At 47.7% G+C, this 23946-nt stretch overlaps 1 protein-coding gene across 1 annotated transcript in view; it reads left to right on the plus strand.

Moving 5' to 3' along the window:
- The window catches only part of Thada (THADA armadillo repeat containing), a 307293-nt gene extending 287088 nt beyond the window's left edge, over positions 1 to 20205 (plus strand). Inside the window, exons 36-37 of the mRNA XM_032908756.1 lie at positions 18574 to 18743; positions 19778 to 20205. Coding sequence (XP_032764647.1) covers positions 18574 to 18743; positions 19778 to 20155 — 548 coding nt within the window. The 3' untranslated portion in view covers positions 20156 to 20205. The remainder of the gene's footprint in view (positions 1 to 18573; positions 18744 to 19777) is intronic.
- The last annotated feature ends 3741 nt before the right edge of the window (positions 20206 to 23946 follow it).

Genomic DNA, 23946 nt, shown 5'->3' on the forward strand with positions numbered 1-23946 from the left:
CAAGAACCCAAATGCTGGGCACAGCAGTGAGCTAGCACACATCTATAGATCGCTCATACGGTGAGGTGGGAAGCAGAGACAAGTGGATCTCCATAGGTTCATAGCCTGCTAGCCTGCCATACATACATGGTGGCAGGCAACAAGGACCCTGTCTTAAACACAGTGGAAGGAAGGAAGGAAGGAAGGATGGATGGATGGATGGATGGATGGATGGATGGATGGATGGATGGATGGATGGATTAGCACTTGCCCTCTGATCCACACATGGGGCATGAGCCAGGGCATGCAAGCATACACACCAAATTAAAGATTCCCTTGAGGCCCAAATAGTTAAAAACACCATCAGTACTAAAATAGATGAGCAGGTACACACAGACTATAGCCCCAGTTATTGGGAGGTTCAGGTTGAAAGATTACTTGTGCCCATGAGTTCGAAGCCAATCTGGGCAACATGGTAGGACCCCATCTCCAATAAGAAGATTTAAATATGTGAAGCTCTTCTTAGAGGAAACACTTGTAATATGTTATAAAGAATATACAAAGATGTCATCTTTTTCATCAAGGGATTGGGGAAATGGCTCAGTCAGCATGTTTGTTGTGCAAGCAGGGGGCCTGGGCTCTGATCCCCAGAACCCTGGTAAGAAGCCAGGCATGGCAGTACCCACCTATAATCCCAGCCCTGTGGAAGTGGATTCAGAAGAATGCCAGGGGCTTTCAGGCCAATCAGTGAGCATCAGACTCATTGAGAGACTAGAAATTCTGTCTCGAAAAATAAGGTGGAGCTGTCAAGATCTCAGCAGGTGAAGGTCCTGCCAGTGAGCTTAACTCCCTGAATTTGAACCTTGACACACATGGTAGAGGAGAGCATTTACTCCTGTAAGTTGTCCTTTGATCTCCACACATGCACAACAGCATGCACATGCCCACATACATACATACCGTACATACATGCATAGTTATGCATACATACATGTAATATTAAAAAAATAAGTCAGGTGGAGAGCAATAGAAGAAAGACATCTGACATCAGCCTCTGCATCGACACATGCATAAATCCTCTAAGAGAAAGGTAGTAAAACCAGTCTTCTCGTAGATGACTGGATGTGAGCAGTACAAATGAAAGACAACCCCCTGCTTTATCCACAGTATAATAATGCCAACTAGAGCAACAGCTTCGGGCCATTCCCTGTGTGATGATACAGAGTGAAGAGAGCACTCTCCCAGAGGCAGTCAGACCCAGGGAAGCTGAAAATGGTAACATCTCTAGAGGCAATTCAGTGGTATTTCTGAAAATGTACAGTGTATACCAAGTGAGCTGGGACCCAAACATTTAGGAATATCCCTATAGAAGTAGAGTTTTACACACATGTACAAGGGTATATCTATGAGTTCATGCCTTTTAACATTGTTTTGTTTAGATAAAGCAGCTCGAGTATATATCAAAAAATTACATAAATTGTAATCCCTTCTGTGAAAGTAGGAGTCGGAGGAGTACTTCTGTGGAGTAGGCCCATAGGAACTCACATGTAAAGGCGCCATGGGATACTGCTGCCTGGGAAGTGGAACAGAACATGCCGGGCACTCAGAAGTCAGAAGTCAAGTTCAAGGATGGCCTGGGCTAAATAGCGAGACCTTGTCTCAAAGGAGGAGGAGCCAGTGAGGCAGCTCTTAGGAAAACACATTCGCCAGCAAGCTTGACAAGCTGGATTTGGTAGAAGGACAGAACAGATTCCTGCGTTTCCTCTGGCTTCCATACACATGCATATAGCACATGTCCTTATATACACAGCCACATATGCTCACAAAATAAAGGCAGTTTTTTTTTTAATTTAAAAAAAAAGAAAATGAAAAGAGAGCTAGAAGTCAAAATCCAAAATTATTCCAGTTTAAGCTATAATGATAGTTATCAGAATGTATTTTTGTACATGTACAAAGCTATACGGGAAAAAAAAATATACCATACATCCCCCTCCCTCTGCCTGAAGGGACTGAGCACAGAATGCAAGCATGTGGGTCTGTAGTCCTCACCGGATTAAACAGTTGGAGTGAGTTGTGAGGCGTGACCTTGCCAGGTTTTCCTAGTCAGGGCCATGAATGAAGGGTCTTGGACTTTGGGTTTCATGGACTCAAAATATCAAGTCTCTGTTTTAGTCTCAAGCCAGCCTCTTTTGGCCCCTTAACAAATTTCAGTGACCCCTGTCACTGTGGCTGAGTCCCCAGCAAGTGCAGGGCGAACCTGTCGTGAGTAATTGAAAGCAGCCTCCTGCGTCATCTGCTCAGAAATCTGTGTGCTGGCTAAATCGAACTTAAAATTCCTTTTTGAACTCCCTAGAACTTAGGAACAATGTTTTGTTTTAGAGTTGAGGGTTCTGTTGTGCTCACACAACCTTATTTCCTACCATGGAATCTCCAAAACCTTCTGGAAGCTTCCATGTTCCCTCAGAGTCCAGCAAGAGGCCTGTGGATGATGTTCTAGTTTCTGTAACCCCTGGCGAGGATTGGGCACAGAATAGTCTCAGCTGAAGAGGCCATGAGCTGACTGAGAGGACCATGGCAGGGGGTTGGTAATCCACCCTCCTACCCCAATCCTGACTTGATTTCTCCACAACTTAGTAAAATGTCTTAGCAAGATGCTCTACTCACTCATAAACCTCATGACCCCTGACCCTCAGTGTGAGGACTGCCCTGGTCACTGTGACAGTCATCCAGAGTATTCCGGTCTTTCCTGGATTGTCAGAGTTGGTGAGTAAAAGTGGAAACATACAGTTAAATTTGAGAATCAGGTAGCAACAAGTGAAAAGCATGACCCTGGCATTATTTGGGAATTCTTACAGTGAACAGCCATAATCAGTTGCTAACCTAAAACTCAAATGGAGCTGCGTCCTGTACTGTAGCCAGCACCCCTTCTCTCTTGAAGCTTCCAGGTATAGGTGCACAGCAGCAGAATCATTGTTAGGGCCCTGCCAGGCCCCACCCCTGCCTTTCCCCCCATTCACCTCTCCTTTTCTCCACTTTGCTCTCACTCCCAATTAAATATACATAGCTGAGTGTTGGATATAATTGCTATTAGGGTTTGTGTTAATGTGGGAATCTGACTTTTTGAGAGCATGTTGGCTTTTTTTTTTTTTTTTTTGATAAGTAAGTGGCCTTCAGTTCACTTTTAGCCCTGTGAGTCACTGACCTTCACCTTGAGGAGGAAGGAAGACTCCTATCCAGGATGAGCTCATGTGCAGCCTCCTAGAACAGATGCCACTGGGGAAGGTGGGAGTGGATGGGACTGGTGGGAGGAGGGGACACTGTAGACTATAAGGGGCATAGAAGAGACTAATGGTGTGGGGGAGATCCCCACTAAGTTGGCCTGTCGGAGAAGAAGCCTTAGACACCTCCGGCCAACCAGGGACATCTTGCCCTCCTGCTGTTTATGATTCCCTCCTAGCCTTCTGACTTCGAGTTCTGACTCCTTCCAAACCCTAGACCTCCCTTCCTCAGGACCTGCTGCTCTCCTTGACTGCCCTGCACGCTGCAGTTCTCCCTCCCTCTTCCCCAGCAGCACAGGGCAGGCAGGGCTGGCTCCTCCCCGGGAAGCGCTCCGGCTGGAAAGGAGTTTCCAGATAGGATAAGGACCTGCAGTCAGAAGTTACTTCCCTTCTGACCTCATTGACACTTCTGTGCTGTCTGGTTCAGCCTCTGTAAGATGAGGTGGTCCCATATCTCACAGAACATCTGCATTTAAAACAAGCTCTAAAGATGAGCAGGGCTCCATCTCCAGCCCAAATGCCAGACGGCATCTGTTAATGCGGAAAGGTCAAGGCTTTTCTCTCCGTTGTTGTAAACTCCTGTTTATTCGCTGACTTTGAGATCCTTAGCACATGGATTTTGGAAGTCTCCTTTTTTCTGTTGTGAATTTAGGGACTTCTGAGGTTTGTTCCTGTCTCTTTCAGACAGGAAAAGAGTGGAAGGGGCTGAAAGACTAGGTCTGCCCTTCAATTTCTTGCTATATTTCAGAAGTGGCTTGATGTTTGTGATGATGGCAAGGTGTCTTTTTTTTTAAGTCTTTTTTTTTTTTTTTTTTTTTTTTGGTTCTTTTTTTCGGAGCTGGGGACCGAACCCAGGGCCTTGTGCTTCCTAGGCAAGCACTTTACCACTGAGCTAAATCCCCAACCCCTTAAGTCATTTTTTTTAAACATTTATTTATTTATTATGTATACATCATACAGCTTTCTGCCTGCATGTATGCAACTACAGGCCAGAAGAGGGCACAGACCTGATTATAGGTGGTTGTGAGCCACCATGTGGTTGCTGGGAATTGAACTCAGGACCTCTGGAAGAGCAGACAGTGATCTTAACCTCTGAGCCATCTCTCCAGCCCCACAAGGTGTCTTTTTGACTCTAAAAGAGGCATTGGGGTGAATTTGAGTGCCATTCTTGCCAAACAGCCAAATTACCCAAAAAATCTGATAGCAGCTCTCTTGCCTTTGATGGGAATGAAATGACCACCTGACTCACTGGAGGCCTAAGGCTTTCTGCTGAACAAAGTCCTACAGAGCTGGTTAGTGCTCCACCTCACTGGAGATGGAGAGTGAGGTTAAGAACCCAAGGTACCACTGTGTGTGGGAATCTGAAGGTGAGAGGCACAGCATTCTAGCTCCCATACTGGCTCCTGTAGACATCCTCTCGCTTACAGGGTCTCAGCATGGTGAATGGGCAGCAACACAGCCTAAGGAGAGAAGCTCTTGGCCACCTTACACTTAGCACTTATGCTAGCCCTGACCCATACCTCCAAAGGGCCCACATTGAGCAACAGCCACACCTGTGAAAACTCATGTCGGGGATAGAAGGCAGATTAGGATCAAAGCCTCCTGTAACGCAAGAATTTCTCAGCAGCTGTATTCCCTTAATAATTATGGTTTGGAACTTTGCCAGGAAGCAAAACCATTTAGCATGCCATATTTAACAATGAACACTTTTCTGTACTCATAATGGTCCCTGTGCAGAGCAAATAAGCACCTTGAACAAAGGTAGGAGATTTATATGTGTGTATAAAGTAACCTGCACCTACATTAAACCTAACGTTTCCAGAGAAGAATGTGGTACTTCCCACTACACAGTGCCTGGTTTATGAGTGCGTAGGACAAAGGCCACACACTCTGCTCCTTCTCCTTCCTCTCTGGCCTTAGAAATTGTAGTAGTAGCTGTTGTAGTAGCTGTTGTAGTAGTAGCTGCTGTTGTAGTTATAGTAGCAGCTGTTGTAGTAGTAGTTGTAGTGGGGGCTGTTGTAGTTGTAGTAGCTGTTGTAGTAGTTGTAGTAGCAGCAGTAGTATATAGCAGTAGTATATTTTTGTTTGAAAAAAATCTACCACCATTCTAGGTAAAGCAGTATGCTAACTGCAGAAATCTTTTGTGGTGTGTGGCTGTTGACATGAGAAGCCAGAATGAGTGAGAGGATAGAAAGAGCAAGTTCAGGCCCCGAGGACTGAGGAGGAAGGAGCGTACGCTGGAAGCCCTGTTCTCTGCAGCAGTAGAAGCTGAGATCCTGGTTTGTAGAGTTTGTCATTGGAAGAAGGTAAAGAAGAGGGGCTCTTCAGAGGAGAGACCGTGTTAGAGCTGAACCTGAACAGAAGAGCAGAAGAGGGCTGGTCGATCACATTTTGTCAGTACACCAGAGAACGGAAAGAGCAAACTGAAAGTGGGGTGAGCCTGCCCCTGTGAGGGACAGGGCGTCTTGTCCTAAAAGTTCCATAATCTCCCCATTCAGCACCACCAACAGGGGACCAAGTGTTAAAGTACACAAGCCTGTGGAGGTCATTATGGACTTTAATCCTCTGTAGCCATAAACCAAAACAAACTCTTCCTTCCGGTGTTACATCACAGCAACAGAAAAGTAAGGCAGAGCTGGCTCCAAAGAACAGAGTTGTGACTGTGAAGAACTTGACCATGGTTTTTTTTGTTTGTTTGGTTTTTGTTTTGTTTTGTTTTTTGAGAAATGGGTAAGATTTTGGAACTGTAGACTAGAAAGCAATAGAAGGAAGGCTGTCTTAACAGGGCAGACTAGTAGTAGTGCTGAGAGCGGTGCAGAGGCTCAGCTGATGAGATTTTAGAAGAGAACAGGTCTTTATTCACAACTAGACTAGGGGCAAAGAATCTGGTTGCTTTCTGCCCATGTACTAAGAACTTACTTGGAAAAAATTTAAATGTAATGGGCTAATTTCCTTGATGGAGGGAAATTTCAGGACAGAAAATGTCCACATTATAATGTTGAGTCTATGGCATGGCCATCACTGATGGCTCGTATGCAGATCTAAATTGAGAAGGTAAGTGGGACAGGAAAAAGTGCAAACTACAACCCTTCAGAGGAAAAGGCACTGCAGCTTAAAGGCACAGTGCAACTGTGCTAAAGACAGTCTGATAGTAATTGCTAACACTGGATAAGAAGAAGTCCCCTGCTGTACTGGAATAGTAAGAAAGGCTCCCCAAGGGGCATTCAGCTTACAATAGAATCCCAGCAGTTCTCTGCTTTTACAAAGCACCTGTATACACACTAGCTTGCTGCTAGTGTGAGTAGAGGAGGTGAAGGTTCATCCCAAAAGGCTAGTCAAACATGTTATTGTTGTCCATGTGTTACTATGTTTGGAGTCTTGAAATCTTTGAAACCAAAGCCTTAGATACCAGACTTGAAGCTGCGAAATTTGGTGTTTGCCCTATTGGGTTTTAGTCTTAAGCCTAGTTTTTCCTCACTGCCCCTTTCCTCCCTTTTCAAATAGGAATGAATGTATATTCTGTACCATTCTATGTTAGGATTACATAAGTTGTGTTTTAATTTTATTTTTGAGACTTAAGACAGATCTTGAACTTAAGAATATTGGAGTTGTGGCGGAAAGGATGGTGAAAGCAGACACCAGCAAGGACATCTTCCTGGGTGTTAAAGAGACGGATCTGTAGGTCTAGACCGAGAGGAAGACTTGCTCATCAGGGTGGACTGCGAAGGGAAAGGGGTTGTCTAAAAATGGCGAAGGAGAATGCCAGGGTATCCCAATCAGAGGCCAAGAGAAGAAGATATAGCCCCGACTAGAAAGTTAAGAATACAGTGGCTTCTGCCAGGAGGAAGAGGGGATACAGAAAAGATGATAAAACTAATGGATGAGTTCCCAGCAGAACAGATTGAGAACTGTTTTCATAATATCTTCCCCTCCCCACAGAGATCAAAACCTGGGCTTCACACATGCTAAGCAAACGCCTATTCCTGAGCCTTCTGCAGCTGTGTAATAGCCTTTTAAGTTCACTGTTCCCTAGCCCTGGGGACATTCTAAAAGCAGAATGAGCTAGGAAGTGGAAACACAGTTTAACAGAGGACTCCTGAGAATGCCAGTAGAGGGAGGCTCCCTGCCCTCACTCACAGTGTAGGCTGGCCCAGGACTCTGGCTGGATTGAAACATGCAGCTCCCCAGAAGCTATACATATCTCTAGGAAGCATGCAGTTCTTCAGTTGTTCTGATGAAGACTACTGAACAACTAAGCTGACAGAGAGAGGACCCAAAGGCTTGGGATCAACAACAGCAAATGGCTCGAAGGGAGCGGAAAAGACACCAGCCAGCTTCAAGGCTGCCTCTCTTCCAGGAATGCTCCCTCATATGATCGTGTTCAGCATTTTGTGTGTGGTATCAGGCAATAGTCTTCCTATAGGCTTCCATGAAAAGGGCCAGCTAAAAGCAGGGGCAATGAGATAGAAACCAGAGAAGTGCATCTGTCATCTCAGAGAAGAGACTGACTGCTCCCTGCAGCTCAGTGATACAACCCTGCTCGGCCTGGAGCTCCATTCCTCTGGGCTAGCTTCCACCTGAGGCTGCTGAGCACAGGTGACTTCAAATGTGAAAGCCCTTGCTTTATTCCTGACTGGGATGAAGTACAGAAAGCAGCTTTGCTCCAGGCTGTGCAGATGGCCCTCCTGGGCTCACACATACTCCAGTCCTCCTCGCCCCTAGACTGTCTGGTCTGAGCCCAGGCCCTGGCCAACAGGGAGGAGGGTTAGCTTCCCCCCCCCCGCCCCTGCCCCTGCCCCTGCCCCCATTTTCACTTCTTTTTTGGTTGTTCTAAGATAGAATCTAAAACATCATGCCTGCCAAACAGACCCTACCCCTAAACTCTATACCCAGGCTACTTTTTTTAGGACTATGTCCCAAGGAGCAGTGTTAATTGAACAGGGTACTTTCTTAAGCACCCATCTTCCGTGACTGTCTCAGGGCACAGACTTCAGTTATCTAGGGTCCTCTTTTCTGACCATGCTCTCTGCCACATTTCCTTTTTTTTTTTTTTTTTTTTTAAGATTTATTTTTATGAGTATGGGGTAGCTGTCTTCATACACACCAGAAGAAGGCATCAGATCTCATTAGATCTCATACAGATGGTTGTAAACTATCATGTACTTACTGGGGATTGAACTCAGGACCTCAGGAAGAGCAGTCAGTGCTCTTAACCACTGAGCCATCTCTCCAGCACCCTGCTACATTTCCTTAGAGCTCCTTTCTTCAAGATGTAAATTATATAACAAAATTATAAACATTTTAGAGACTTGAGAGATGGTTCAGCAGTTAAGAGCATTTGTCCTGGCAGAGGACCCTCGTGGTGGCTCTACAACCGTCTGAAATTATAGTTCCAGAGGAGCCAACACATAAGGTATCCGTGTGCTGCATGTCCATGCAGGCAAAGCACTCATACATATAAAGTTAAGAAATAAATCCAGGGCTGGAGAGATGGCTGCTGTTCCGAGGTTCTAGGTTCAATTCCCAGCAACTGCACGGTGGCTCACAGCCATCTGTAATGGGACCTGATTTCCTCTTTGGGTCTGTCTGAAGACAGATCACTCATATACATATAAATAAATCAGTAATTTAAACATAATAAAAACTAAATCTAAAATATGATTTTGACTAAACTTTTTTTAAACCTTCTCTGTTATGGAGGGTAGAGAGTGCCCTGCCACAGACTGCATGTGGAGCGGAGAGGACAACCTTTATGTGGGATCAAGGGATCAAGCTCAGGTTGTCAAGCTTAAGGCAGGCATCCCTATACACTGAGCTATCTCACCAGCCCAAAATTAACCATTTGAGAGCAAATGTCGGTGACATTTAATACACCTGCGGTATTATACAGTCATCTCTGCTGCCCAGCTCCAGAACATTTTTATCACTCTTCTGAAAAAAAAAATACAGCCAGTAAGCAGCCCCTGAAGACCAGCAGTCTGCTTCCTGTCTCCGTGAGTCTGCCTTCTCCAGACACTTCATATAACCGACCATAGCATATGCACTGTGCTTGGCTTTATTAATAATGCTTATATAAGGCACACCCATTTTGTAGTCTGAATCAAGCACTTTCTTTTTGGGTCTAAGCTATATTCCTTTGTCTAGCTTTACCATGTTTTGTTTCTATATTCATCTGCTAGTGAATGGACATTGGTTGTTAAGAGTTTCTTTGACTGTCCCTGTGCACATTGTTGTTTGAGTCCCAGGTCTCTGGTTATGTACTTGATAGTGGAGTTTCAGGTCACACAGCAGCTGTATGTTTTAGTTCCTGCAAGATACTGGATGTCTTTGTCCACGGACATTCTTCCTAAGTCAGCCCTGACAAAGCACAGCAGGCATACTGCTCTGTACCCCTAAACACTGGCAGTCAACACATTGTCCTAACTGCTAGATCTAGGAAGAACCCAAGAGAATAAAGGCAAGCTACAAAAATCTCCTTAGATGAAGAAGCTCCGAAGAGATGACAGTAAGCAGACAAGGTGGAAGTGGGAGACAGCACGTTGACATGATGTGATGTTTCTGGAGAAGGTTTGACTAGGACAGAAGAGCTGAACTGAGCAGCAGATGGGCTCACAGCCCAGAGAGTTAGAGTTCCATAGCAAGAGCAGCCACTGAGGCTCAGTGAGGCCCAATTCGGTCAGGGCTGCCTTTGTTTGTGGGATGGTTTGGGTTGGGTTTGGTTAGTTGGTTGGTTTTTGAGGCAGTCTCACATAGCCCTAGTTGATCCTGAACTCCTGGTCTTCCCACCTCAGTCTCACAAGTGCAGAGATGACAGGTTTGGCCACCATACCCAGCTAGGTCAGGGCTACTTTGACAGGAAAGGGAATAGCTTTGAATCAAGGAGGATGATCTAGAAACCAGGAAACTGGTGAGAACCCAGCATTGTTTCTAGAGCAGGAGGAGCAAGGAAGAGGCAAAGCAGCCGCGGTGGGACAGAGCTGGGCAAATCTGCAGGGTTGCAGGCCCTCACTGTTGAGACGCACAAACCAGGACAAAAGGTGAGGCCACTGCCAGGCAAGAACGGATGAACGTGCAGTAGAGGCGAGGGCTTAGGAGAGCCCTGGGAGCCCCAAGGCACAGCACTTGTACAGCCAAGCAGTCAAGAGGGCTGCGGAGCAGGCCAGGCTGCCCCTTCCAAGTGAGGACCAGACATACAGTGGTTGGCCGCCTCCCTCCTTCAAGCCTACATACATTCCAGAAAAACATCAGTGCTCTGACCTCATCATTAACCTAGAGGACGCTGCGACTTCGTCAAAACAAATTATAATCTGAACTATACTAACATGGATTACTTTTTAAGTAATTTTTAAGAAATGACTTATCATAACTTCATGAGGCCAATTTAACTCCTAGACCAATTTTCTGTAGAGGACAGGAATGAGTCCAGATCCCATGGTTTCCCTCATGATCTTGAATAGCAATTCCTCTATGTGTAAATTCAGTAAGGGGAAAAAAATCTTAGCTTTGTCAGAATTTGTAGTCACGACTAGATTTTCTGGCTCCCATTTGTGGACTGTGTCTGACTTACCTTATGTTCTTTAACACCAAGTCTTAGCCCTGGGTTCATACTGCTATGCTTAGCTTTCATTGTCACTACTAAAATAACTTCTGGTCACTGTGACTGTAGTGTGCTATGGTCACAGTCAGAAACAAGACAGTGATAGGAAGAGGGGGTGCTTTTCCCTGGGTGCAGGGTCTGAACCCTTCTTACTCTAACCCAGCCTTAAAGCAGGGTACGATTAGTTTACACCTATAACAGGTCTTAGACAGCTAAGGCCAGAGCATAAAGCAGTAAACTTTGAGAACACTGGGTTGATCTCACCATGAGGGAAGGAAAGGACACCACACCCACATGGAAATGCATGCATGCACCCTGGACCCTCTGACCCTGCTTTCTGCTCAGCTGGCTTGTTGCCCTCCTCTGACTTGGTACTTCTTTCATGCCTTGTTCCTGAAGATTCCTATGTCTTCCTCGCTTCTCTTCCCTCTCCTAGGACTTCTGCAGGCTCAGCTCCCATTTCCGGCAGCCTAGGGCATGTCAGCACGTAGACACCAGGCCTCAGGGAGGGAGACCCTTATTTTTAGGACAGCTGATAGGAATGGAGGTGACATGGGACAGAGAAGGGTATTAAGAAGGGGTGTGAGCATAAATTCAGTTTCAAGATAGAAAATCCCTAAGGCAGAGACTGTGGCTTAGTGGTGGGTCACTTGGCCAGCATCTACAAGCTTCTGCTCAGACTGGGAGCAGTGATTTCCAGAGAACAGAATCATAGGTACTTAACATTTCAAACTGTGTTTCTAAATCCTTTTATTACATTTTTAAAAGACTCTGTGTGTGTGTGTGTGTGTGTGTGTGTGTGTGTGTGTGTGTGTGTGTGTGTGTGTGTACATACATACATACATACATTCATACATACATACTGTAGCTGTCTTCAGACACACCAGGAGAGGGCATCAGATCCCATTACAGATGATGTGAGCCACCGTGTGGTTGAGGTTGGGGTCAGATTGCCATTCTGGGGAAATCACTTTTGGGCAGAGTAGCACAAGCCATCTGCCATCCTCAGAGCTGTAGGCATGGGACCCTTGGGTATGTATGTATAGGTAATGGTCAGGGTTGGGGATTTAGCTCAGTGGTAGAGCGCCCTGGGTCGGTCCCCAGCTCCAAAAAAAAAAAAAAAAAAAAAAAAAAAAGGTAATGGTCACCTGAAGGAAGGCTGAACTGATTCAAGCCAGAAGATTGCCATGTGTGGAACACCAAGTGCAGGCCCAAGTGTTCTGAGTTGGGTTCAGTTCTCTACTTACTAGGGCCAGCTCTCCAGCCCAGCTGCATCCATTTCTTTAAATTGGGAGCCACTCTGGAGGCAGAGGCAGGTGGTTATCTGTGAGTTCAAGGCCATCCTGTTGTACATAGCAAGTTCCAGGTCACTCAGAGCAACACAGTGTAATCCTGTCTCAAAAATAAAGAATAAAATTAAATAAATAAGAATAAATAAATAAAATTGAAGAGGGCACTCAGATGTTTGAAATGAATTTTTTTCTAGATTATTATTTCAGCATTGAAAGGGTTTCCAGGGAACCAGCTAGAGAAGCGTCTCAGTGGTTAAAGCACATGCAGCTTCCCACAGGACTGGAGCTCAGATCCAACAGGCTGCGCCCTCACAGCTAACTGCCGACAACTTAAACCCAGGAGAGCCAACACCCTCTCTGGTCCCCAAGGGCGCCTAAAGCTCATATATGGACACACATATACACAGGCACACACATACAAATAAGTAAGAGTAAATGTTTTTAAAAAATCATTTTTAAATAATCTATTCTTTAAAATTAAAGGAACCAGACATCATAAGCCACACCTGTAATCCCAATACTATAGAGGCAGAAAAATCATGAGACTCAGGCCATTTTAATGTAATGGGTTTGAGGCCAGCCTAGGCTACAGTGAGATCCTGTCTTTAAAAAAACAAAACAAACAAAAAACAGTAAGAGGAGGGGAGGGGTTGCTAGGGCAGTTGGTTTCCATTACAGATTAAAAACAAAACCATTCCCACCCAGATCAGAACATCTATGCAGGTCACATTACAAAGAGAGGACTGCAGGAACTTTTGGGAACCTAGGCCATTGGTGTCATTAAAAAAAAAAAAGGTAGGGGGCTGGAGAGATGGCTCAGAGGTTAAGAGCACTGTCTGCTCTTCCAGAGGTCCTGAGTTCAATTCCCAGCACCCACATGGTGGCTCACAACCATCTGTAATGGGATCCATGCCCTCTTCTGGTGTACATGAAGACAGCAACAGTGTACTCAGATAAATAAAATAAATAAATCTTTAAAAAAAAAGGTAAAAAATTAAGCAAAATCAAAAGTGTAATATTTGAAAAGGTTTTTGTGCTATTTTCTAAATGTCAAAATAATGGCAGTCTGAGATCCCTTCAGACCTGGAAACACGTTTCCACCTCTGGGCAGTAGTTTACAGACGGGCTGCTTGTGAGCTATTGCTCTTCTCTCCAAAGGATGTAAAGGGCATGTCGTCAGGGTACCTTCTCCATATCGGCCCCAGATCCTGGGGACCCTAAAGACATTTGCTATTCTAAGATAAACGCTAGTGAAAGTGTTTCGTGAGATTATGGGTGGGCCCTGCTGACACTGATGTGCCTTACAGAACATTAACAGCATCCCCAACTCTCTCACCCCATCACATGCCACCAGCACCACCACCTGTCAGGCAGACCTCCTCCCCAGAGAGGAGCTTGCTGGGTAAGGGAAGCAAGAGTGAAACTTGAGGCACCCAGAAACAAGCAATGGTAGGAATATGGCTGTCCCTCACACGGAGAGGAGGCTGGAGGTAGAAATATGGCTGTCCCTCACACAGAGAGGAGGCTGGAGGCCAGGAAGAGCTGGCGGGAGGACAGTGCCAGTGTCTAGCCACTACCAGACCCTTGATGAGTCATAGAGAAGGGCTCAGGAAGAGGTACTCCCAGCTTCTCCTCCTTCCTCCCCTCCAGCATCCCAGGGTCTGTTTCCCGGTGTAGGAATCCAACTGGAAGCCCAATAACCAGGAGACCTGGGTAATGGCATCATAGAGACCAAGATCCCGAGACATCAGGCAGGGCAAAGGCAAAGCTCAAATCCAAGGGCAAGCAGCAAAGCACTGGCTAGAGGCAGCTCAGCAGCGATCCAGAGCCTGGGCTGCACAACCAGGCTGCCTGTCACCCACTGCCTGCAGTCTCCACCTACGTACTCCCCCAGCGTCAACAGCCTGAGTGTAAAATGGTGACAGCACTGCTGCTGGACCTCATTCTTACAGTCTAGGAGTTTTCCCATTAGAGAAACACAAGCAAAACAAGCAGGTTGTCTATGTAAGACTGTAATCTAATAGTAATAGTACCTGTTAGAAACCCAGTACACACAAACATGTTTTCTCTCCATATGTTATCTGACCATATCTATAAAGAGAGACAGATATATAAAGTGGCCTTTTGAAGTCTTAAGGATTGAACCCAGGCCCTCCTTCAGTTCAAGAAAAGCACTCTCCCACAGAGCAACATCTGCAGCCCTCCCCTGGGACTGCTGAATGGACAGCTCAAGGGAGTTCAGAGCCATGGGCTTCAGCCACAGATCAACCCTTTACCATTGGTAATCACTGTAAGGGTCGAGGCAGGTCTGACTGACCTAAGAGGAAGAAAAGGGATAGCAGATGAAGCCAAAGAGGAGAAGGGACGGAGGCAGGTGAGAAGAGGGATATGACTGAAGGGCTTGTTGGCCACATTGTCAAGGTGAGGCTGACACTGAGCCTGCTGTTTTCTCATCAGAGGGTCACTTAGTCAAATGTCCAAATGGACAGGGCAAGAACACAGCCCTGTGAATAGTAGTGAGAGAGCAAGAAGTAGGGTGCACAGTTCTCTGCCGTGAGACATGGCCACTGCTCTTCCAAACTAAAGTGTCATTTTCCCTGAAACTAAGCTATTCACCCTCTGAGAAAGGACCCGGGTGTTCACTCATGTCTCTCAGTTTCTCACACAGCAGCTGAACAGTACACATTTGTGAGTAGGAAATCACTTAGGTTGATGGGTGATGGGTTGGGAATAGAGAGGTAGTTAATGTGCAGGCCCCCAACACCCTGACCAGTCCCCTAAAGCTGATACAAGCTCCCACAGATGCCTCAAACAAGGTTCTCCAGAGCTACAGAAAACAAGCTCAGGCCTTCACCACTGAGCAGCTCTCCAGACATCTCCTTGACGTCTCAGGGAGGGTGGACAGGAAAGTCACCTGCACTTACTCTACACTTACTCTGTACTCTCCCTGGGCAAGTCACAACCCTGTCACTCCAGCCCAGGGCATCCAGTGCCCTCTTCTGGCTCTGCAAGTCCCTGTATGTGTACATACATGCATGCATGCACACAGGCACGCATGCGCACGCACACACACACACACACACACACACACACACACACACTCCCTCTGCCCCTCCCTCTCTCTCTTTCTCCCTCTGTTCATCTCTCTCTGAATTGCCTTGATCCCCACAGTTTTTTGGTAAGTTTTGAAATGGAAAAAGGAGAGTTCGTGGGTTAAATCCTTAGCTTTTGTTTCTGATTTTCAGGACCCCTTGAGTGTGGTAGGTCCTCAGCGCACTTCCCAACCACACTTGTTGCTTGGCTGCCAGCTTTCTTTTTCCTTGATGGACTTGCCAACCCGAGTGCTAAGTGGAAAGCCCCTTGCCCTTCTCTAGGCTCCTTCAGAGGCACCGTGGCCAGCAGAGACCCAGCTCTGTGCAGTAGGCTGCATCTGGCCCTTGGAGCAGGAGACTCCACCATCTAATCCAGCATCCTACCTTCCTGGCAGACTCCCTGGTGGTTGTGGTCCTCTCCAGGTTCATGTCCAGCCACCCACACACATTCTTTTTGTGTCTATCATTCTCCTACCCCTTCCTAAGGATGACTCATGGCACAGAGGAAAGCCATTTTGTTGTCAGTCTAATGACCTGTGTTATACTAGTGGCATGTCTAATCACACCCATGTGTTCTTTATTAGACCCAACAGATATGTCATCTGAGCTACAGACATTGATTTTACTGGTGAGAGAATTTTGGTTAATGGTATGCAGCCCTGGCTAGCCTGGACCACTATATAGACTAGGCTGGCCTTGACCTCTGGAGCTCTGCCTCCAAAATGCTGTGATTAATGGTATGTTCCTCCATACCTGACCTGGGAAGAAATTCTTATCTTTCCTGCCAAGCTTTCAGTCCTTGCCTTAAGATCAAGGGGGAAGGGGAGAAGGACCTGAGAAAGAGGGAGGGTGAGAGGGAGAGAGAGAGAAGAGGAGGAAGAGGAGGATGAAGGGGGAGGAAGAGGAGGATGAAGGGGGAGGGGGAGAATGAAGGGGGAGGAGGAGGAGAATGAAGGGGGAGGAGGAGAATGAAGGGGGAGGAGGAGGAAGAGGAGGAGGAGGAAGAAGAGGAGGAAGAGGAGGAAGAGGAGGAGGAGGAAGAAGAGGAAGAGGAGGAGGAGGAGGAAGAGGGTAGAAAAGTCAGACAGAGGGTAAATTTTTCTGCAATCTCTAGATCAGTTGACCTAATGCTGATCCCATAATACAGGTTTCCATGCATGCCTTTTTACTGAGTAAAAGTGAAAGGCCAGCATGTTGTTCACCTCCACAGACTTCAGAGGAGTTCTCTCATGGTGCCATCCTGCAGGGAAGAGGTAGCCTGCTCCGAGCCGTAATTTAGCACTATATTAGCACTATACTAACACCAAGGCACAGACTTATGCCTGCCCCAGTGCTGGCTAAAGTGTACAGAACAGTCAGTCAAGGCTCGGAGTAGAAGGATCAGCTCTGTGTCTGCCTAAGGGAGTTGAGGCGCTGCTCCATCGTGCTGGGCAGCCACTAACCTGCCTATCTCGTCTTTTAAACAACAACAACAACAACAACCAAAAATATGCTTCTGCCAGTTCCTGTTGATTTCCTAGTCTTTGCTTCAGATGTGACATGAAACTGTTGGCAGTTCTGTGACTGTACAGTACTAGCTTCAGCTCTGATATCCTCACGTGCAGACAGAGTTAGTAACACCCAATCCTTAGATGCTGGGGGCTGAGGATGTGGCTTGCTGGCACAGGACTTGGCTGGCTTGCATAAGGCCCTGGCACCACCAAAAAACCCTAGCTCCTGAAAGGACTGGAGATCAAACACTCAGTAGGACTGCAAGTGCCACAAACCTTCCGTTAGCCTAGCTAACACCTGGGGACCTGGCCTTCTAGTCCATGTTTCAGCCCTTTCCTGGGTGTGCTAAGCAGATTCAACTGGTTGTCAGATGGCCCAGCGCCATTCTCTGAGCTGAGCTGGAACTGTGGATTTGGGAGATAGGAGGGTTCAGTAAAAGTATATCATTAAATGAAAGCACTCGTGCAGGAAGTTCCACAGAGATGTACTCTGAATGGAAAACTTGAGGCCCAGGCTCCCTTGTGCTAAGGTGAGAAGGCTTAAACCAACGGTAAAAGTGTCAATACCCCAACCCTGCTCAAAACTCCACATTTGGGAAGACCAGATAGTCAAGTAAGCAGGGTTCCCCCAAGATACCTACTTCCTCTTTCTATACTTGCTCTTTCAGTACCTCACCCTCAGAAAGCCAGGAAGTCAAGAAGATAAGGAATTTACTATTCATACAACGACAACAAAATGTCGGCAAAATCCTAGGCTAAGGTCATAGCTCAGTGGTAAAGAATTCATCTGACACATAAAAATCAGGACCAGGGCTAGAGAGATGGCTCAGAGGTTAAGAGCACTGACTGCTCTTCCAGAGGTCCTGAGTTCAATTCCCAGCAACCACATGGTGGCTCACAACCATCTGTAATGGGATCTGATGCCCTCTTCTGGTGTGTCTGAGGACAGAGACAGTGTACTCACATACATACAATAAATAAATCTTTAAAAAAAAAAAAAAAAAAGACCAATATCCAGTGCACCGCTGCATTTGCATGGCTGTGAGATATATAAGGTTTTACATTTCTAAATGGTGTGAGAGCTGGAATCAGCTCAGGTGGTAGAATGCTTGCCTAGAGTGCTTACCCCAGTGCTGCATAAAACTGGACAGACAGAGTGCCACACATGGATAGTTCCAGGACTTGGTAGGCAAAGGCAGAGGATCTCAAACGATCCAGCTGATCCTTGGCTACAGACAAGCATAGTGGCACATGTCTGTATAGTGGCACATGTCTGCATCCCGTGACCAAGAGGTAGAAGCAAGAGAATCAGAAATCACAGTCATCCTTGACAACATCCAGTTTGAGGCTAGCCAGGGACACGAGACTCTGTATTTGGGGAGGTGGGAAGTAGAAATGGGAAATGTTTTTATGTGTGAGATGTGGACGACAGCATGTGTAGAGAGCATTTTATGGCACAGCCACCATCTCTGTTGATTGTCTATAATCCTTGGATCAGGATCGTGTCAAACAATGAGGTACAGTGTGGTCCGCTCTGCTCGGAGATGATGGGGCTCCCTCTCCTTCCACTTGTGCTAGAGGCTAAGAGAAGTGTCTAGGCCTACAGGTGCTGCTGCTCTGGATAGGACAGGGTGGTGGGGTTCAGGCTAAGGACCACTCTAACAGTGTAGACAGAAGGATCAGGATGGGATTAGGAGCCTTCCATGAGCAGTTCCATCACCACTGCCACCCCTGGTGTGCTGACAAGGGTTTTAGCCAAGACCCTTCATGTTCCCAGACTCCTCCACACTTCTTAGGGCTGGCCCTGAGCTACATTCATTGGCTGCCTTCTTCCTGTCTCTACAGAATTTGCCTTCTGCCAGGTGGATGCCTCCATTGCTCTGACCCTGGCCTTCGCTGTCCTGTGTGACTTGCTCCGGCAGTGGGACCAGCTGGGGCCAGGACTGCCCATTCTCCTGGGATGGCTGCTGGAAGAGGGTGGTGACCTCAAAGACCTCATGCAGAGCCCACATCAGGTAACCCAGCTACTTAGGGAGCTGGACAGACAAAGTGTCCTAACCCCAAGGTGGGGCCCTGAGGGCCTGGGGAGTTTCTAGATAGAAAAAAGTGTGCCTCCAGCTACGCCAATGTGGAGGGAGACTGACTGGGAGAAAGTCTCCTAGGTGAGGCTCACAGGACTTTGGAGGCCCTGATGACATAGTCAGACAAGTTAGGAAGGGCACTTTGAAATATGCACCTTGAAGATTGAGAATAAAATTATGAAAAATGCTTATCAGTTAATGTTAGCACGGGCAAGGGTGCTTACAGCTGAGTCTGAGCATTTCCCAAGAATTAGGGTCCCTCTAGGGAACATGGCACTTAATCCCCCTTCCTAATAGGGAGCGGTCACACACATCTGGAAACTGATCTGGAAACTGCATAGGCAACACAGACACTAGGAAAACAGCGATCTGTCCCCACATGTGACTGCTAGCTATCTGGTAACCTGAGCAGACCAAGAGTCGGTGTATACCAGCTCTTCAAAACCCAGCCTGTAAGGAAAGGGGAGAAGTAATGAAGTGGTTTTGATGCAATAACCCTGGACACTCACAGCATTTCAGAAACTTGGTCTGTAAAGGCTGCTGTCACACATGTCCTAGTAACTCTTTGCTCTGCTGCCGAGACTTCCCTTGTGCCTCTTTTGAATTTTCTCAGTGCACCTTAAACCTAAGACCCACTTCTGCACCCCCAGTCCCCAAGTATCTTCTCAGTGCACTTTAAACCTAAGACCCACTTCTGCACCCCCAGTCCCCAGTATCCTGACGTGGAGCTGCTTCACATCTTTATCAAAGGTCCTGGTATGGCTGGAGAAAACACTCCTCCCTGGTAAAGAGTAGGGACAGAGTGACAGTAGAAGGTGACCTTCAGAGCTGCAAGTGCTGTGGCATGGGCGTTGACAGACCCAAGTGGGCCCTCTGTCAGGAGTAGACACAGCTCCCACATCCAGTGCTGTGCCTGCCTCCACACGACTCCTATGAGGCTGACTTGGGCTGTTTTTCACTTGGTCCAGGGGGAAGAAGAGCACATATTTGAAAAGTCAGAAGTCAACTTCTGGGCCGAGCCTCTGGTCTTCGTGAAATCCCTGTGTAAGCAGGTTTTCCACCTCCTCTGTCAGTCTGGCTGTCAGTCCTCTCACTCCCAGCTCAGTCACTTGCAAAGCATAGCATCAGAGCAGCATCGCCTCAGCTCTCAGCTCTTCAGAGAGCTTCCACTCTCGGCTGAATTTTTGAAGACAGTAGAATACACAAGACTGCGCATTCAAGAGGAAAGGACTTTGGCTGTCCTGAGGCTGTTGGCCTGTCTGGAAGGAAAGGAGGTTCCCAGAGCCGAAGACTGCCCTAGAGAATGGAGACAAGAAATGGCCCCAAGAACAGAAGCAGCTTGTTGAAGAAAGAAGGCTGTGGCCCTCAACTCAGGTCTGCGAGACACGTGATGGACGTCCTCCAGTGCCTCCCCACTTCTGGGAGTCTAGGATTCTGTCCCTTCCTAGAGGACCCTGTCTTCAGCACACTCATTCAAGGGAGCCCAGCCTAGGCAGCGAGGCTCCTGGTCTGCGTACTTACTGTCTGCGGCCTGAGTCAGCCTTTTTCATCCCAAAGCCAGAGCCTACTTATTCCCTGTGCACTGACTACATAGGATTGAGTTTTAGCACACGTCTCACACAGACACAGACTGCTCTTTGGTTTGGTTTGGTTTGGTTTGGTTTGGTTTGGTTTGGTTTGGTTTGGTTTGGTTGGGGCTTGTATATAGATACTGGATTACTTAGCAAATACCCATTTGGTCAGATTACTAAACTTTTATTCCATTTTAGTAAAGGAGAAATATATTCCAAGTGCTAGATTCTGGGAAAATTAAGAACCCACAACATGCAAATACTTGTGTTTTATTATCTACGTGTCCAAGCCTTTCAGTGGCCCATCTTCAGAGTCCTCCCTGTCTTCCCCAGAAATGCCTGCAAAACATCCCTGGCTTCAGCTATGTGGAGGCACCTGGGGAAAGGGGAAGCCTGAGCAAATGCTGAATTCATTCGGTGCTACCACCGTTTACTGTCCTGTGATTAGTGGAAACAACAAAACCATTTTTACTTCCAGTGCCAAAAACCACTTGAGGAATTCCATCTAGAAACCTTAAGGGTTTTGTCACTCCAAGCCCAGTCCAGCCGGCATGCTCAGACACCAGCAGGTGGCACTCTTGCACACATTATGCTGCTGGAGTTCTAGCCTCGTCTCTTAAAACTTAAACTGTTATCAGCACCTGCACATTACAGGAGGGCACCCATGCCACAGTTTAACCTTCCACATGTACATGGGTTCCAGAGATCCAGCTCAGGTTCAGGCTTGCATAGAAGCACCTTTATCCCCCGAGCCATATCACCGGGGCCCAGCTTACCACCATTACCTGTACACCCACAGGCACTTGCCTTCAAATTCACAGCTTGGGTTTGTCACTGTAGTGTGATCCACATGCCTAGTTATCCACAAGACCATGCCAGCCATAGTCAGGAACTTGTAGGGCCTGTACCTATGTTCAGCTGCTTCTCAGCTGAGCAGTCACTTAGAATTATGGGGAAAGGGGACTGAACGTGCAGATCAGGAGGCATTTCATGTGCATTTCCTTTTGCAGAGAAGCTGACATTTTACATGTAATTGGTCTCTGAGAAGAAAACCATTCAGCAACACAAAAACAGCTGTGCTGGAGTAGAGAACTATAGCAAGAAGAGGGAATGCAGGAAGTGTCCCATCCTGTCCATGAAGAGGAACAGAAAATCCCCTAGGTGGTCTAACAAACACTTAGCACCCTGTTGTGGTTTGTGGCCCTGTAGTAATTACTGAGTCAGGCGTCAGGGCAGCCCCACTGCTGATGAAAAATTGAAAACCTAACGTTTGTTTGTTTGTTTTGGATTTTGCTTTTATTTTGATGAGTCGGGCATGCTGTTTACACCAGGCTAGCCTCAAACTTGTGCTAATCCTCCTGCCTCTGCTTCCCAAGTGCCAGGATCCCAGGCACACACCACTATACCCAGCATCACACTATTTTAAGATCTAACTGGTGAGAGAGGCTAGTGGTGTGATGTGGTGATAACCTTGGAAGATTAATCCCTCTCCCCTCCCATCTAAAATGAAATAAAAGCATTTACATAACAATAAAACTATTTCACATTATCGGGCATGCTGTACCAAAGCATGTACCAGAACATGTTATGTTATCTTCACGTCCATCCTACCAAGTGGACCCAGTGGGTGTTCTTGCTGCTGTTGGCTGGAAATTTCCCCAGATTTGGATCTTGGCTGGCTGTGGCCAGCCTGGGAGGGCAAGAAGGACAGCTGTTTCCACAGGTTTGTATCTGAAATCCTGCTAACAGCTGCTAGGGGAATATGCTGCATGCTTTCCTGAGGCGTCCTTAGAGGAACCAGGAAAACCTTGGTCACAGAGTATCATGCTTACCTTTGGGGTCCTTTCAGCCACAGCTACCCAGCAATACTAGGGGCAAGAGCAACGTGGGTGGGAAGAGTAAAGCAGCCATCTTTCCCTAAGTCACTACATTTGAGGACCCTAAGATTTGGGTGGCCCCTTTGCTTTAATATATAAGGTGGTATGGGCTTTTTTCTTTACTTTATTGAGGTATGGTCTCACTCTCACACTAAGCTGTGCTAGGCTGGCCTAAAACTCACCGAAATTTGTTTGCCTCTGCCTCCCAAGTGCTAGGATTATAGGCATGAACCACCATACCCACTTAGCACATTTGTGACCCTAAAGTCCAGCCTTACAGGGGCAAAACGCAGCCAAATGTGCCTGGACTCGGGAGCCTGTTGAGTGACAGATCTACCTCCTTACCTTCCAGGTTAACTGATACAGCCCAAGTGCACACTGGACTGAGTGCAAGCAGACAGGAAGAATAACGTGGGAAGGATGTAGTTGGTCAAGTGTCCTTCCCTGGCAACTACTGGGCCTTCCACCCAGGGCAACCTGGACTGCCAGCTGGGTGAAACCATGGGCCCAACTCCAGCCTTTGGCAGCCAGTATAAACTCAGTGTAGGGATAAAGGGTTCTGGACCTGACCAGATCCCCTGAGTAACGCTGGGGGTGCGGGGTAGCCTCACTGGGCACTAGGTGTGTGTGTGGGGTGCTACTCTCAAAGAGTCAGGGGCCTTTTGAGACTGCTTTTTCTACGGAAAGCTAGTAGGAGTTGCACTAAAGGCAACAGAATGAGGGCCTCTTCCCCCCAACCTGGGTGGTGGTTCAGCAACCACCGCCTCCGGCAGCTAACACAAAGCTTAGATTCAATGCGGTGCCTCCCACAGCCGTAGGAAAAAGGTTGCAGGACTCAACAGGCCAAGGCTGTACGGGCGGGAAGCCTTGGCTAGCAGCTGCACCCCCCATCCCTGAGACGGGTGGGGAGGCTAGGCCAACCAACAGGCACAAAGGTGAAGGAAGTGACTTCCTCCGTGTCCACACTGCTCCCCCGACTTCCCTCTAGTCCCCCGAGTCGGCTTTCCCGCCCCGGACACCCCGCGCCACTCCGCGCCTTTGGCCCAGGCTCAAGGTCTTGTGATGTGATTAGCAAAGCCAGCGCCTTGTCCTCAGACAGTCAGCCCTGCCCCACAGGCCGCAACGCTCAAGTCCTGTTTACTGAGCCTGGGCGGGGAGAGGGGCGGAGAAACGCGCCAATGCTCCTCCATGCTGGCCGCTCCCGCCCCCACCCCTACGGCGTCTCCACGTGCAGCCGGGCCCGAGCTGCCACCTACCAGACAGGCCGCGACCCCCGCCCCCAGTCCCAAGCAACTTGGCAACGCGCACCATTGCAATATTGTTGCGTTTTGCAGTTCCCGCGCGCCGAGCAAAAACTAGGGTGGGAGATAAAAGCTGCGCCAGTCGGCCCAGCAGGATCGGGCAGGGAAAGGCACGTCCGGGATAGCCTGGTCCCGGTCAGATTGAGCGTGAGGTGCTTTCCAACGTTACACTCCAAGAGGCGGAGGAGAACGAGATATTCCCGCCGCCGCCACCCCGCACCCAAAGGAGCCGCGCTCCCCACGCCGCCCGGGACGCCCGGGACTGCCCGCCCCGCCCCGCCCCCGAAGGGAAAAAATTGGCGGCGACCAATGAGAGTCCGAGAAGGGGCCTGACGTCTGCCGGCCGGCGGGCGGCGTTGCCTAGAGACCCCAGCCGGTCAGCGATCAG

The sequence above is a fragment of the Rattus rattus genome, chromosome 7 (assembly GCF_011064425.1).
Source record: "Rattus rattus isolate New Zealand chromosome 7, Rrattus_CSIRO_v1, whole genome shotgun sequence".
Taxonomy (NCBI): Eukaryota; Metazoa; Chordata; class Mammalia; order Rodentia; family Muridae; genus Rattus; species Rattus rattus.